The sequence below is a fragment of the Pseudophryne corroboree genome, chromosome 4 (genome assembly GCF_028390025.1).
Source record: "Pseudophryne corroboree isolate aPseCor3 chromosome 4, aPseCor3.hap2, whole genome shotgun sequence".
Classification (NCBI taxonomy): domain Eukaryota; kingdom Metazoa; phylum Chordata; class Amphibia; order Anura; family Myobatrachidae; genus Pseudophryne; species Pseudophryne corroboree.
In genome coordinates this window covers 194,599,175-194,614,244 of record NC_086447.1, presented here as the reverse complement: position 1 = coordinate 194,614,244, position 15,070 = coordinate 194,599,175, and the positions used below count along the sequence as shown (strand labels likewise).

Here is a 15,070-nt window from a genome sequence, read left to right as displayed (position 1 = left end):
GGCGTCCCGTCTGAACAAAAAACTGGACAGGTATTGCGCCAGGTCAAGAGACCCTCAGGCAATAGCTGGGACGCTCTGGTAACACCGTGGGTGTACCAGTCGGTGTATGTGTTCCCTCCTTTGCCTCTCATACCCAAGGTACTGAGAATTATAAGACGGAGAGGAGTAAGAACTATACTCGTGGCTCCGGATTGGCCAAGAAGGACTTGGTACCCGGAACTTCAAGAGATACTAAGAAGGGACTTGCTTCAGCAAGGATCATGTCTGTTCCAAGACTTACTGCGGCTGCGTTTGACGGCATGGCGGTTGAACGCCGGATCCTAAGGGAAAAAGGCATTCCGGAAGAGGTCATCCCTACCCTGGTCAGAGCCAGGAAGGAGGTGACCGCACAATATTATCACCGCATTTGGCGAAAATATGTTGCATGGTGTGAGGCCAGGAAGGCCCCCACGGAGGAATTTCAACTCGGTCGATTCCTGCATTTCCTGCAAACAGGACTGTCTATGGGCCTCAAATTAGGGTCCATTAAGGTTCAAATTTCGGCCCTGTCGATTTTCTTCCAGAAAGAATTGGCTTCAGTTCCTGAAGTCCAGAAGTTTGTCAAGGGAGTACTGCATATACAACCCCCTTTTGTGCCTCCAGTGGCACTGTGGGATCTCAACGTAGTTCTGGGATTCCTCAAATCACATTGGTTTAAACCGCTCAAATCTGTGGATTTGAAATATCTCACATGGAAAGTGACCATGCTGTTGGCCCTGGCCTCGGCCAGGCGAGTGTCAGAATTGGCGGCTTTGTCTCACAAAAGCCCATATCTGATTGTCCATTCGGACAGGGCAGAGCTGCGGACTCGTCCCCAGTTTCTCCCTAAGGTGGTGTCAGCGTTTCACCTGAACCAGTTTATAGTGGTACCTGCGGCTACTAGGGACTTGGAGGACTCCAAGTTGCTAGATGTTGTCAGGGCCCTGAAAATATATGTTTCCAGGACGGCTGGAGTCAGGAAAACTGACTTGCTGTTATCCTGTATGCACCCAACAAACGGGGTGCTCTTGCTTCTAAGCAGACGATTGCTAGTTGGATGTGTAGTACAATTCAGCTTGCACATTCTGTGGCAGGCCTACCACAGCCAAAATATGTAAATGCCCATTCCACAAGGAAGGTGGGCTCATCTTGGGCGGCTGCCCGAGGGGTCTCGGCTTTACAACTTTGCCGAGCTGCTACTTGGTCAGGGGCAAACACGTTTGCAAAATTCTACAAATTTGATACCCTGGCTGAGGAGGACCTGGAGTTCTCTCATTCGGTGCTGCAGAGTCATCCGCACTCTCCCGCCCGTTTGGGAGCTTTGGTATAATCCCCATGGTCCTTACGGAGTCCCCAGCATCCACTTAGGACGTCAGAGAAAATAAGAATTTACTTACCGATAATTCTATTTCTCGTAGTCCGTAGTGGATGCTGGGCGCCCATCCCAAGTGCGGATTGTCTGCAATACTTGTACATAGTTATTGTTACAAAAATCGGGTTATTATTGTTGTGAGCCATCTTTTCAGAGGCTCCGCTGTTATCATGCTGTTAACTGGGTTCAGATCACAGGTTGTACAGTCTGATTGGTGTGGCTGGTATGAGTCTTACCCGGGATTCAAAATCCTTCCTTATTGTGTACGCTCGTCCGGGCACAGTATCCTAACTGAGGCTTGGAGGAGGGTCATGGGGGGAGGAGCCAGTGCACACCACCTGATCCTAAAGCTTTTACTTTTGTGCCCTGTCTCCTGCGGAGCCGCTATTCCCCATGGTCCTTACGGAGTCCCCAGCATCCACTACGGACTACGAGAAATAGAATTATCGGTAAGTAAATTCTTATTTTTCTCACGAAAACACACCGGTTCAGTGAAACCTGTGTATTTTTGCTGGTCGCAGTGAAAATGGGCTGCTTTTTTTTTTAGGGATTTGGTTTCGCCTGCCTGAGGCAGGAGTAACAGAATCCCAGATAAGCCGATGCTTGCATCAACTTATTGGGGCTAATTGGATAGCCCCCAGCAAAGCAAATTGCCTATGGGACTTTTTGGATACCGCCATGCTCACAGCTGCAGATAGCATGTTTAAAGCCACCTTAAGTATTTTTCACTTACACAAGGTTACTAATGTGCATTGCATTGAGTATAGCAATATAACATGTTCCTAGTAAAGGCAGTCTGGCATGTACACAACAGGAGACAAATCTCTAGGTACATGAATATTTGTACATATTAAAAAAAATATAATTTCTCTGACGTCCTAGTGGATGCTGGGAACTCCGTAAGGACCATGGGGAATAGCGGCTCCGCAGGAGACTGGGCACAAAAGTAAAAGCTTTAGGACTACCTGGTGTGCACTGGCTCCTCCCCCTATGACCCTCCTCCAAGCCTCAGTTAGATTTTTGTGCCCGGCCGAGAAGGGTGCACACTAGGGGCTCTCCTGAGCTTCTTAGTGAAAGTTTAAGTTTAGGTTTTTCATTTTCAGTGAGACCTGCTGGCAACAGGCTCACTGCATCGAGGGACTAAGGGGAGAAGAAGCGAACTCACCTGCGTGCAGAGTGGATTGGGCTTCTTAGGCTACTGGACACCATTAGCTCCAGAGGGACCGAACACAGGCCCAGCCTCGGAGCTCGGTCCCAGAGCCGCGCCGCCGGCCCCCTTACAGAGCCAGAAGCAAGAAGAGGTCCGGAAAAATCGTCGGCAGAAGACATCAGTCTTCAACAAGGTAGCGCACAGCACTGCAGCTGTGCGCCATTGTTACTCAGGCACACTTCACACTCCGGTCACTGAGGGTGCAGGGCGCTAGGGGGGGGCGCCTTGAGCAGCAATGTAAACACCTTGGCTGGCATAAATACACCACATATAACCCCCAGGGCTATATGGATGTATTTTAACCCCTGCCAGAAATCACCAAAAAAGCGGGAGAAAAGGCCGCCGAGAAGGGGGCGGAGCCTATCTCCTCAGCACACGGGCGCCATTTTCCATCACAGCTCCGCTGGAAGGACGTCTCCCTGACTCTCCCCTGCAGTCCTGCACTACAGAAAAGGGTAAAAAAAGAGAGGGGGGCACTAATTTGGCGCAGTTTTGATACTAACAGCAGCTATAAAGGGAAAAGCACATTTTATAGTGGTATTCCTGTCTATATATAGCGCTCTGGTGTGTGCTGGCATACTCTCCCTCTGTCTCCCCAAAGGGCTAGTGGGGTCCTGTCCTCTATCAGAGCATTCCCTGTGTGTGTGCGGTGTGTCGGTACGATTGTGTCGACATGTTTGAGGAGGAAATTGAGATGGAGGCGGAGCAATTGCCTATTATACAGTTGTCACCCCCTAGGGAGTCGACACCTGAGTGGATGAGCTTATGGAAGGAATTGCGTGACAGTGTCAGCTCTTTGCGACAGACAGTTGACGACATGAGACAGCCGGCTACTCAGCTTGTGCCTGTCCAGGGGTCTCAAACGCCATCAGGGGCTTTAAAACGCCCGTTACCTCAAATGGCAGACACAGACACGGATACTGACTCCAGTGTCGATGATGAGGAGACAAACGTGACTTCCACTAGGGCCACACGTTACATGATTGAAGCAATGAAAAATGTATTGCATATCTCTGATAATACAAGTACCACTAAAAAGGGTATTATGTTTGGTGAGAAAAAACTGCCTGTAGTTTTTCCTGTATCCGAGGAATTAAATGAAGTGTGTGATGAGGCGTGGGTTTCCCCCGATAAAAAACTGATAATTCCTAAAAGGTTATTGGCATCGTACCCTTTCCCGCCAGAGGATAGGGCATGTTGGGAAACACCCCCTAGGGTGGATAAAGCGCTCACACGCTTGTCTAAACAGGTAGCACTACCCTCTCCTGATACGGCCGCCCTTAAGGAACCTGCCGATAGAAAGCTGGAGAATATCCTAAAATGTATATACTCTCACACGGGTGTTATACTGCGACCAGCAATCGCCTCAGCCTGGATGTGCAGTGGTCGGATTCCCTGACTGAAAATATTGATACCCTAGATAGGGACAGTATATTACTGACTATAGAGCATTTGAAGGATGCATTTCTATATATGCGTGATGCACAGAGGGATATTTGCCGACTGGCATCAAGAGTTAGCGCGCTGTCCATTTCTGCAAGAAGAGGTTTATGGACGCGGCAGTGGTCAGGTGATGCGGATTCTAAAAGGCACATGGAAGTATTGCCTTATAAGGGGGAGGAGTTATTTGGGGTAGGTCTATCAGACCTGGTAGCCACGGCAACTGCTGGAAAATCCACATTTTTACCCCAGGTAGCTTCTCAACCTAAGAAGACGCCGTATTATCAGGCGCAGTCCTTTCGGCCCCATAAGGGCAAGCGGGCAAAAGGCGCCTCATTTCTGCCCCGTGACAGAGGAAGAGGGAAAAGGCTGCAACAAACAGCCAGTTCCCAGGAACAAAAGCCCTCTCCCGCCTCCGCAAAGTCCTCAGCATGACGCTGGGGCTTTACAAGCGGACTCAGGCACGATGGGGGCCCGTCTCAAGAAGTTCAGTGCGCAGTGGGCCCACTCGCAAGTGGACCCCTGGATCCTTCAAGTGGTATCTCAGGGGTACAAATTGGAATTCGAGACGTCTCCCCCTCGCCGTTTTCTAAAGTCTGCTTTACCGACGTCTCCCTCAGACAGGGAGGCAGTATTGGAAGCCATTCACAAGCTGTATTCCCAGCAGGTGATAATCAAGGTACCCCTCCTACAACAGGGAAAGGGGTACTATTCCACACTATTTGTGGTACCAAAGCCGGACGGCTCGGTGAGACCAATTTTAAACCTAAAATCCTTGAACACTTACATACAAAGGTTCAAATTCAAGATGGGGTCACTCAGAGCAGTGATTGCAAACCTGGAAGAAGGGGACTATATGGTGTCTCTGGACATCAAAGATGCTTACCTACATGTCCCAATTTACCCTTCTCACCAAGGGTACCTCAGGTTTGTGGTACAGAACTGTCACTATCAGTTTCAGACGCTGCCGTTTGGATTGTCCACGGCACCCCGGGTCTTTACCAAGGTAATGGCCGAAATGATGATACTCCTTCGAAGGAAGGGAGTTTTAGTTATCCCTTACTTGGACGATCTCCTGATAAGGGCAAGATCCAGGGAACAGTTGGAAGTCGGGGTAGCACTATCTCAGATAGTGCTGCGCCAGCACGGTTGGATTCTCAATATTCCAAAATCACAGCTGATCCCGACGACACGACTTCTATTCCTAGGGATGATCCTGGACACAGTCCAGAAAAAGGTGTTTCTCCCGGAGGAGAAAGCCAGGGAGTTATCCGAACTAGTCAGAAATCTCCTAAAACCAGGCCAAGTCTCAGTGCATCAATGCACAAGGGTCCTGGGAAAGATGGTGGCTTCTTACGAAGCAATCCCATTCGGCAGATTCCACGCAAGAACCTTCCAGTGGGATCTGCTAGACAAATGGTCCGGGTCGCATCTTCAGATGCATCAGCGGATAATCTTGTCACCAAGGACAAGGGTGTCTCTCCTGTGGTGGTTGCAGAGTGCTCATCTTCTAGAGGGCCGCAGATTCGGCATTCAGGACTGGGTCCTGGTGACCACGGATGCCAGCCTGAGAGGCTGGGGAGCAGTCACACAGGGAAGAAATTTCCAGGGCTTGTGGTCAAGCCTGGAGACATCACTTCACATAAATATCCTGGAGCTAAGGGCCATCTACAATGCTCTAAGCCTAGCAAGACCTCTGCTTCAAGGTCAGCCGGTGCTGATCCAGTCAGACAACATCACGGCAGTCGCCCACGTAAACAGACAGGGCGGCACAAGAAGCAGGAGGGCAATGACAGAAGTTGCAAGGATTCTTCGCTGGGCGGAAAATCATGTGATAGCACTGTCAGCAGTGTTCATTCCGGGAGTGGACAACTGGGAAGCAGACTTCCTCAGCAGACACGACCTCCACCCGGGGGAGTGGGGACTTCACCCAGAAGTCTTCCACATGATTGTGAACCGTTGGGAAAAACCAAAGGTGGACATGATGGCGTCCCGCCTCAACAAAAAACTAGACAGGTATTGCGCCAGGTCAAGGGACCCTCAGGCAATAGCTGTGGACGCTCTGGTAACACCGTGGGTGTACCAGTCAGTGTATGTGTTCCCTCCTCTGCCTCTCATACCCAAGGTACTGAGAATCATAAGAAGGAGAGGAGTAAGGACTATACTCGTGGCTCCGGATTGGCCAAGAAGGACTTGGTACCCGGAACTTCAAGAGATGCTCACAGAGGACCCGTGGCCTCTACCTCTAAGAAAGGACCTGCTCCAGCAGGGACCCTGTCTGTTCCAAGACTTACCGCGGCTGCGTTTGACGGCATGGCGGTTGAACGCCGGATCCTGAAGGAAAAAGGCATTCCGGATGAAGTCATCCCTACCCTGATCAAAGCCAGGAAGGATGTAACCGTACAGCATTATCACCGTATTTGGCGTAAATATGTTGCGTGGTGCGAGGCCAGGAAGGCCCCTACAGAGGAATTTCAACTGGGTCGTTTCCTGCATTTCCTGCAAACAGGACTGTCTATGGGCCTAAAATTAGGGTCCATTAAGGTTCAAATTTCGGCCCTGTCGATTTTCTTCCAGAAAGAACTGGCTTCAGTTCCTGAAGTTCAGACGTTTGTCAAGGGGGTACTGCATATACAGCCTCCTTTTGTGCCTCCAGTGGCACCTTGGGATCTCAATGTAGTTTTGGGGTTCCTAAAATCACATTGGTTTGAACCACTCTCCACTGTGGACTTAAAATATCTCACTTGGAAAGTGGTAATGCTGTTAGCCCTGGCTTCAGCCAGGCGTGTCTCAGAATTGGCGGCTTTATCCTATAAAAGCCCTTACCTAATTTTTCATACGGACAGGGCAGAATTGAGGACTCGTCCTCAATTTCTCCCTAAGGTGGTTTCAGCGTTTCACTTGAACCAGCCTATTGTGCTACCTGCGGCTACTAGGGACTTGGAGGACTCCAAGTTGCTGGACGTAGTGAGGGCCCTGAAAATATATGTTTCCAGGACGGCTGGAGTCAGGAAATCTGACTCGCTGTTTATCCTGTATGCACCCAACAAGCTGGGTGCTCCTGCTTCTAAGCAAACTATTGCTCGTTGGATTTGTAGTACAATTCAGCTTGCACATTCTGTGGCAGGCCTGCCACAGCCAAAATCTGTAAAAGCCCATTCCACAAGGAAGGTGGGCTCATCTTGGGCGGCTGCCCGAGGGGTCTGGGCTTTACAACTTTGCCGAGCAGCTACTTGGTCAGGGGCAAACACGTTTGCTAAATTCTACAAATTTGATACCCTGGCTGAGGAGGACCTGGAGTTCTCTCATTCGGTGCTGCAGAGTCATCCGCACTCTCCCGCCCGTTTGGGAGCTTTGGTATAATCCCCATGGTCCTTACGGAGTTCCCAGCATCCACTAGGACGTCAGAGAAAATAAGAATTTACTTACCGATAATTCTATTTCTCGTAGTCCGTAGTGGATGCTGGGCGCCCATCCCAAGTGCGGATTGTCTGCAATACTTGTACATAGTTATTGTTACAAAAATCGGGTTATTATTGTTGTGAGCCATCTTTTCAGAGGCTCCTCTGTTATCATGCTGTTAACTGGGTTCAGATCACAGGTTGTACGGTGTGATTGGTGTGGCTGGTATGAGTCTTACCCGGGATTCAAAATCCTTCCTTATTGTGTGCGCTCGTCCGGGCACAGTATCCTAACTGAGGCTTGGAGGAGGGTCATAGGGGGAGGAGCCAGTGCACACCAGGTAGTCCTAAAACTTTTTCTTTTGTGCCCAGTCTCCTGCGGAGCCGCTATTCCCCATGGTCCTTACGGAGTTCCCAGCATCCACTACGGACTACGAGAAATAGAATTATCGGTAAGTAAATTCTTATTATTTTTTTGTTCTCGCCCCCCTCATGCGTCGGAATGTAGCTCGCGATGCTGCAATCTTGAAGATAGAGTCCATCGTTAAGGACCAGTTTGCTCTTGAGATGAAGAACAAAGAACATGAAATTGAAATTATAGATCAGGTATGCTAGTAGGCCTTCTTGGTCTTTACTTGACTATTCAATTAAATGAAATACTTTTTAACACTATTGAAAGATCCACCGCCACCTACTGTAACATTGTAATAACTCTCTTCTCCCCCTAATTGGAGCCCTGGGTGAAAAGGCTGCACCTAATCTGGGGCTGGCAATTTGATTATGTGAGGCAGTTTTAATTGTGTGTGGGGTGGGGGGTACGAGCAGGAGAACTAAACATAAGATCCAGGGCAGGGGATGTGTAACACATCACATTTTAAATGTGATGCATCCCGCCACTGATTGCATGCATAGCTGTCTGCATTTACAGTTGCAATTTAAATGGCAAAGGACTGCTCTTTTATAAGAGCTGTACTTTGCGATTAGAGGACTATTGTGTTTATGACCCGGCAGTCCTTCTGCGCATGGGATCCCTCTTGGGGATTCATGCATAAAGAAACCCATAGGTTTACTGTGTACAAGATCTGGAAAGTTGCACTTTCTGGAGCTTGAAACGTATGGGGAATGCGGTCAAAACGCCGAAAATACGCAGTTTTTCGACGTTTTGACCACATTTTGCAATTGACATCCCGTCCCCAGTCCCTGGATTGCTGCTTTTATATTGTTTCTCATAGGCCATCTTCCACCTTCTCCAGCCTGTGATAAGAACAGATGAGCCATGGAAACTGCCTCCACGTAGTGTGCCCTGGAGGTTAGGCTAGAGCAGTGATGGGGAACCTTTTGGTACTCCAGCTGTTATTGAACTACACATCCCAGCATGCCCTGCTACAGTTTTGCTATTTGTCCATGCTAAAACTGTAGCAGGGCATGCTGGGATGTGTAGTTTGACAACAGCTGGAGTGCAAAGGTTCCCCATCACTGGGCTAGGGGGCGAGGAGAAGCATGTTAATATGTTTGCATTATTTGTTAGTTCAGCTGTAATTGAGACCTCTATGGACAAGTATGGTGTCCCATAAATAAGCGCCACTCTCCTGACACAGCAGGACCATGTGTGACGTATCCAGGTGTAATATTCATATTTGTGCCCCAGCTCTCATGTCAGGTATAAACCCATAGAGAATTAGACATTAACATGACGCAGATTTTCCCACTTGCTTTCTTGATAAATTAGAAAGAGGCAGCAATATAATGTGTATATACACTATACAGTACCCAATATACTCTATTGTCAAATATGGATAGACCACATGTCAGTTCAGAGATGATATGGGATGAAAACTAGAGCAATCAAATGTAATTTCCCGTCATCCTGTGTGTTCCTTATTGTTTAAGAGGGGAGTGTGGATAAAACTGCAGTGCTTGGCTCCTAGGGGGTAATTCAGAGTTGATCGCAGCAGCAAATTTGTTAGCAGTTGGGCAAAACCATGGCCCTCATTCCGAGTTGATCGGTCGCAAGGCGAATTTAGCAGAGTTACACACGCTAAGCCTACGCCTACTGGGAGTGTATCTTAGCTTCTTAAAATTGCGACCGATGTATTCGCAATATTGCGATCACAAACTACTTAGCAGTTTTAGAGTAGCTTCAGACTTACTCTGCCTGTGCGATCAGTTCAGTGCTTTTCGTTCCTGGTTTGACGTCACAAACACACCCAGCGTTCGCCCAACCACTCCCCCGTTTCTCCGGCCACTCCTGCGTTTTTTCCGGAAACGGTAGCGTTTTCAACCACACGCCCATAAAACGCCGTGTTTCCGCCCAGTAACACCCATTTCCTGTCAATCACATTACGATCGCCGGAGCGATGAAAAAGCCGTGAGTAAAAATACTTTCTTCATAGCAAAGATACTTGTCGCAGTGCGAATATTGCGCATGCGCACTAAGCGGAATTTCACTGCGATGCGATGAAAAATACCGAGCGAACGACTCGGAATGAGGGCCCATGTGCACTGCAGGGGGGCGGATATAACGTGCAGAGAGAGTTATAGGCCCTACACACATGCCGATTTGTTTGAAAGATATGAAAGATCTCGTTCATAAATGAACGAGAACTCGTTCATATCTTTCAGTGTGGAGGCTCCAGCGATGAACGATGCGCGGTCCCGCGCTCGTTCATCGCTGGTCCCCCGTCGGCTGTGCATGCAGGCCAATATGGACGATCTCGTCCATATTTGCCTGCACTTCAATGGAGCGGCGTGACGGGGGGAGTGAAGAAACTTCACTCCCCCCGTCACTTCCCCCCGCCGCCGAGTCGCTCATCGGCCGTATCCGCCGTCGGGCAGCTCGGCGGCGGATCGGCCAGTGTGTAGGGCCCTTTAGATTTGGGTGGGTTATTTTGTTTCTGTGCAGGGTTAATACTGGCCGCTTTATTTTGACACTGCAATTTAGATTTCGGTTTGAACACACCCCACCCAAATCTAACTCAGTCTGCACATGTTATATCTGCCTACCCCACCCCCGTAGTGCACATGGTTTCTCTAACGTCCTAGTGGATGCTGGGGACTCCGTAAGGACCATGGGGAATAGCGGCTCCGCAGGAGACTGGGCACAGCTAAGAAAGAATTAGGACTACCTGGTGTGCACTGGCTCCTCCCACTATGACCCTCCTCCAGACTTCAGTTAGAATCCTGTGCCCGGCCGAGCTGGATGCACACTAGGGGCTCTCCTGAGCTCCTAGAAAGAAAGTATATGTTAGGTTTTTTATTTTACAGTGAGATCTGCTGGCAACAGACTCACTGCAGCGAGGGACTAAGGGGAGAAGAAGCGAACCTACCTAACTGGTGGTAGCTTGGGCTTCTTAGGCTACTGGACACCATTAGCTCCAGAGGGATCGACCGCATGGAACTGGCCATTGGTGTTCGGTCCCGGAGCCGCGCCGCCGGCTCCCTTACAGAGCCAGAAGCAAGAAGAAATCCGGAAAATCGGCGGCAGAAGACATCAGACTTCACCAAGGTAGCGCACAGCACTGCAGCTGTGCGCCATTGCTCCTCATACACACTTCACACTCCGGTCACTGAGGGTGCAGGGCGCTGGGGGGGGGCGCCCTGAGAAGCAATAAATACACCTTGGCTGGCAAATATATCACAATATATAGCCCCAGAGGCTATATATGTGATAAATACCCCTGCCAGAATCCATAAAAAAGCGGGAGAAAAGTCCGCGAAAAAGGGGCGGAGCTATCTTCCTCAGCACACTGGCGCCATTTTCTCTTCACAGTGCAGACTGGAAGACAGCTCCCCAGGCTCTCCCCTGTAGTTTTCAGGCTCAAAGGGTTAAAAAGAGAGGGAGGGCACTAAATTTAGGCGCAATATGGTTTATACAAGCAGCTATTGGGGGAAAAATCACTCAGTTATAGTGTTAATCCCTGCATTACATAGCGCTCTGGTGTGTGCTGGCATACTCTCTCTCTGTCTCCCCAAAGGACTTTGTGGGGTCCTGTCCTCAGTCAGAGCATTCCCTGTGTGTGTGCTGTGTGTCGGTACGGCTGTGTCGACATGTGGGATGAGGAAGGTGAGGTGGAGCAGAGGCCGATAAATGGGATGTCGTCCCCTGTGGGGCCGACACCAGAGTGGATGGATAGGTGGAAGGTATTAACCGACAATGTCAACTCCTTACAAGGCTGGATGACGTAAAACAGCTGTGGGACAGCCGGCTTCTCAGCCCGCGCCTGCCCAGGAGTCTCAAAGGCCATCAGGGGCTCAAAAAAGCGCCCGTTACCTCAGATGGCAGACACAGATGTCGACACGGAGTCTGACTCCAGTGTCGACGAGATTGAGACATATACACAATCCACTAGGAACATCCGTTACATGATTTCGGCAATGAAAAATGTGTTACGCATTTCTGACATGAACCCAAGTACCACATAAAAGGGGTTTTATTTTTGGGGAGAAAAAGCAGCCAGTGTTTTGTTCCCCCATCAGATGAATGAATGAAGTGTGTAAAGTAGCGTGGGTTCCCCCAATAAGAAACTGGTAATTTCTAAAAAGTTACTGATGGCGTACCCTTTCCCGCCAGAGGATAGGTCACGTTGGGAGATATGTTGCTTAGAAGGAAGGTTATCCAGCGCTCATGTATTTGAGTATTTAGATTGTCCTAAGGCTGCTACCTATTTTCAGAAGTACCTCAAGCTTCAATATAGATATAGTACAATACAGGGTTAGGTGCGCCAAATGGACAATTTCTTTTGGTGCAAAAAGGATGATGTTGTTATAATAATACTCGGACTAATTGTTTTAAATGTCAAAAATGTCTTTTATTTAGGCTAAAAATATGTCTTCATTTACTGCACTCACTAGGAACTTATGCAGTTCTATGAAGGGTTGTGATTTAGAGATTGGGGAAAGGGACTGGATGGTGAAGGATGTTGGAGGGGGGGGGGGGAAGAAAGAAATATCCGTGTGCTTTGGATATATAACAAGTCTGTTGCTGTAAAGGAGTGAAGACACTCAGGTCGGTGGCGTCCCACCTCTGTAGTGCCTATAGTCCTGTTGGAGTGTCCAGAGCCTATGATCAGTGTTTATGATATGTCCAATTGGAAGAGGTTCGAAACAAAAGGGGTACCCCCGGAGGGTCGGTGCGGCAAGGGATCCTACTGGTTGCTAATAGTCAGGTAGTGAGGGCTCCGGACATACCGTCCACCCCTGTGCTCTGACAGTTCACGGTGTCGTTCTTCTGAGCGCACCGTGGTTGTCTGTGCGAATGGGGAAGCGGTCACCGTCTTGGAGAGGGAGAAAGACAACTGCTTCTAGCCCTGCTGGGCTGTCTGCCGTGTCTTTTCCTCTCCTACAGAGTCCCTTACCTTATCCTCGTAGCTCCGTCTTGTACCCTCTTGCCGGCGGCCTGCTCCGTTCTCCTTCAGCGGCGCTGTCCTCCTCTTGCTTCCGGGTTGTCCTGATCACGTGTTTAGGTTACGAGGTCGCGACGTTCTCCTTCAGTGAAGCGGCTGTTCTTCCTCGTCCGTCTTCGTTTCTATGTCTCTTAGGGCTCTGTTGGAGTTAAAGTAAATGATTGTAGTGGTAGGTAGGAACTTGGTAGTGTCTTTCCAACGCGTATCTGCCCGTTGCGGCCTTCGTCAGGGAATCTCCTCGTTGGGAGATATCCCTTAGGGGGATAAGGCGCTCACACGTTTGTCAAAAAAGGTGGCACTGCCGTCTTAGGATACGGCCACCTTGAAGGAGCCTGCTGATAAAAAGCAGGAGACTATCCTGATGTCTGTATATACACACTCAGGTTATATACTGAGACCTGCAATCGCCTCAGCATAAATAGTGCTGCTGCAGCGTGGTCTGATACCCTGTCAGATAATATTAATACTCTAAGACAGGAAAAATAGTTTGCTAACATAGAGCATATTAAAGACGTTGTCTTATATATAAAGGATGCACAGAGGGATATTTGCCGGCTGGCATCCAGAATTAATGCAATATCCATTCTGCCAGGAGGGTATTAGAAACCCGGCAGTGGACAGGTGATGCTGCCTATAAAAGGCACATGGAGATTCTGCCTTATAAGGGTGAGGAATTGTTGGGGATGGTCTCTGGGACCTCGTATCCACAGCAACAGCTGGGAAGAAATTTTTTTTTACCTCAGGTTTCCTCACAGCCTAAGAAAGCACCGTATTTTCAGGTACAGTCCTTTCGGCTTCAGAAAAGCAAGCGGGTCAAAAGGATCAAAAATCTTCCCCCGTTCCTCTGAGTCCACCGCTTGACGTTGGGGCTCCACAGGTGGAGACAGGTGCGGTAGGGGCGCGTCTCGGGAACTTCAGGGACCAGTGGGTTTGCCCACAGGTGGATCCCTAGGTTCTGCAAATAGTATCACAGGGATACAGGCTGGAGTTCGAGGCGACTCCCCCTCGCCGTTACCTCACCTCAGCCTTGCCTGCTGCCCTCGGAGAAAGGTAGTACTGACGGCAATTCACAAGCTGCACTTCCAGCAGGTGAAATCTAGGTACCCCTCCTTCAACAAGGCCGGGGTTACTATTCCAAAATGTTGTGGTACCGAAACCAGAGGGTTCGGTGAGACCCATTCTAAAATTGAAAGCCTTGAACACTTATATACGAAGGTTCAAGTTCGAAATGGAATCGCTCAGGGCGATTATTGCAAGCCTGGATGGTATCACTGGACATCAAGGATGCTTACCTGCATGTCCCTATTTACCCTTTTCACCAGGAGTACCTCAAAATTGTGGTACAGGATTGTCATTACCAATTCCAGACGTTGCCGTTGGTCTGTCCCCGGCACCGAGGTATTTACCAAGGTAATGGCCGAAATAATTATCCCGTACTTGGACGATCTCCTTATAAAGGCGAGGTCCAGGGAGCAGTTGTTCGGCGGAGTAGCACTATCTCGGGAAGTGCTACAACAGCACGGCTGAATTCTGAATATTCCAAAGTCGCAGCTGGTTCCTACGACGCGTCTACTGTTCCTGAGTATGGTTCTGGACACAGAACAGGATAAAAAAGGTTTTCTCCCGGAGGAGAAGTCCAAGGAGTTGTCGTCTCTAGACAGAGACCTCCTAATACGTATACAGGTGTCGGTGCATCAATGCACGCGAGCCCTGGGAAGGATGGTAGCTTCTTACGAAGAAATTCCATTCGCCAGGTCCCATTCAAGGATTTTCCAGTGGGATCTGTTGGACATGTGGTCCGGGTCGCATCTTCAGATGCATCGGCGGATAACCCTGTCTCCAAGGGCCAGGGTGTCGTTGTTGTGGTGGCTGCAGAGTGCTCATCTTCTAGGGGGCCGCAGATTCGGCATACAGGACTGGGTCCTGGTGACCACGGATGCCAGCCTTTGAGGCTGGGGGGCAGTCACACAGGGAAGAAACTTCCAAGGCTATGGAAAAGTCAGGAGACTTCCCTACACATAAATATTCTGGAACTAAGGGCCATTTACAATGCCCTAAGTCAGGCTAGACCCCTGCTTCAACACCGGCCGGTGCTGATCCAGTCAGACAACATCACGGCGGTCGCTCATGTACACGACAGGGCGGCACAAGAAGCAGGATGGCGATGGCAGAAGCCACAAGGATTCTCCGATGGGCGGAAAATCATGTGTTAGCACTGTCAGCAGTG

The 15,070-nt window shown here is 49.4% G+C and overlaps 1 protein-coding gene across 6 annotated transcripts in view; it reads left to right on the top strand.

Moving 5' to 3' along the window:
- Positions 1-15,070, top strand: part of YEATS2 (YEATS domain containing 2) — a 300,282-nt gene that overhangs the window by 5,300 nt on the left and 279,912 nt on the right. For 4 of the 6 annotated variants that reach the window (XM_063915693.1, XM_063915695.1, XM_063915691.1 and 1 more), the window contains exon 3: positions 7,950-8,047. The exons of the other annotated variants lie outside the window; for them this stretch is intronic. In XM_063915693.1, coding sequence (XP_063771763.1) covers positions 7,950-8,047 — 98 coding nt within the window. The remainder of the gene's footprint in view (positions 1-7,949; positions 8,048-15,070) is intronic. 6 annotated transcript variants of the gene reach the window in all.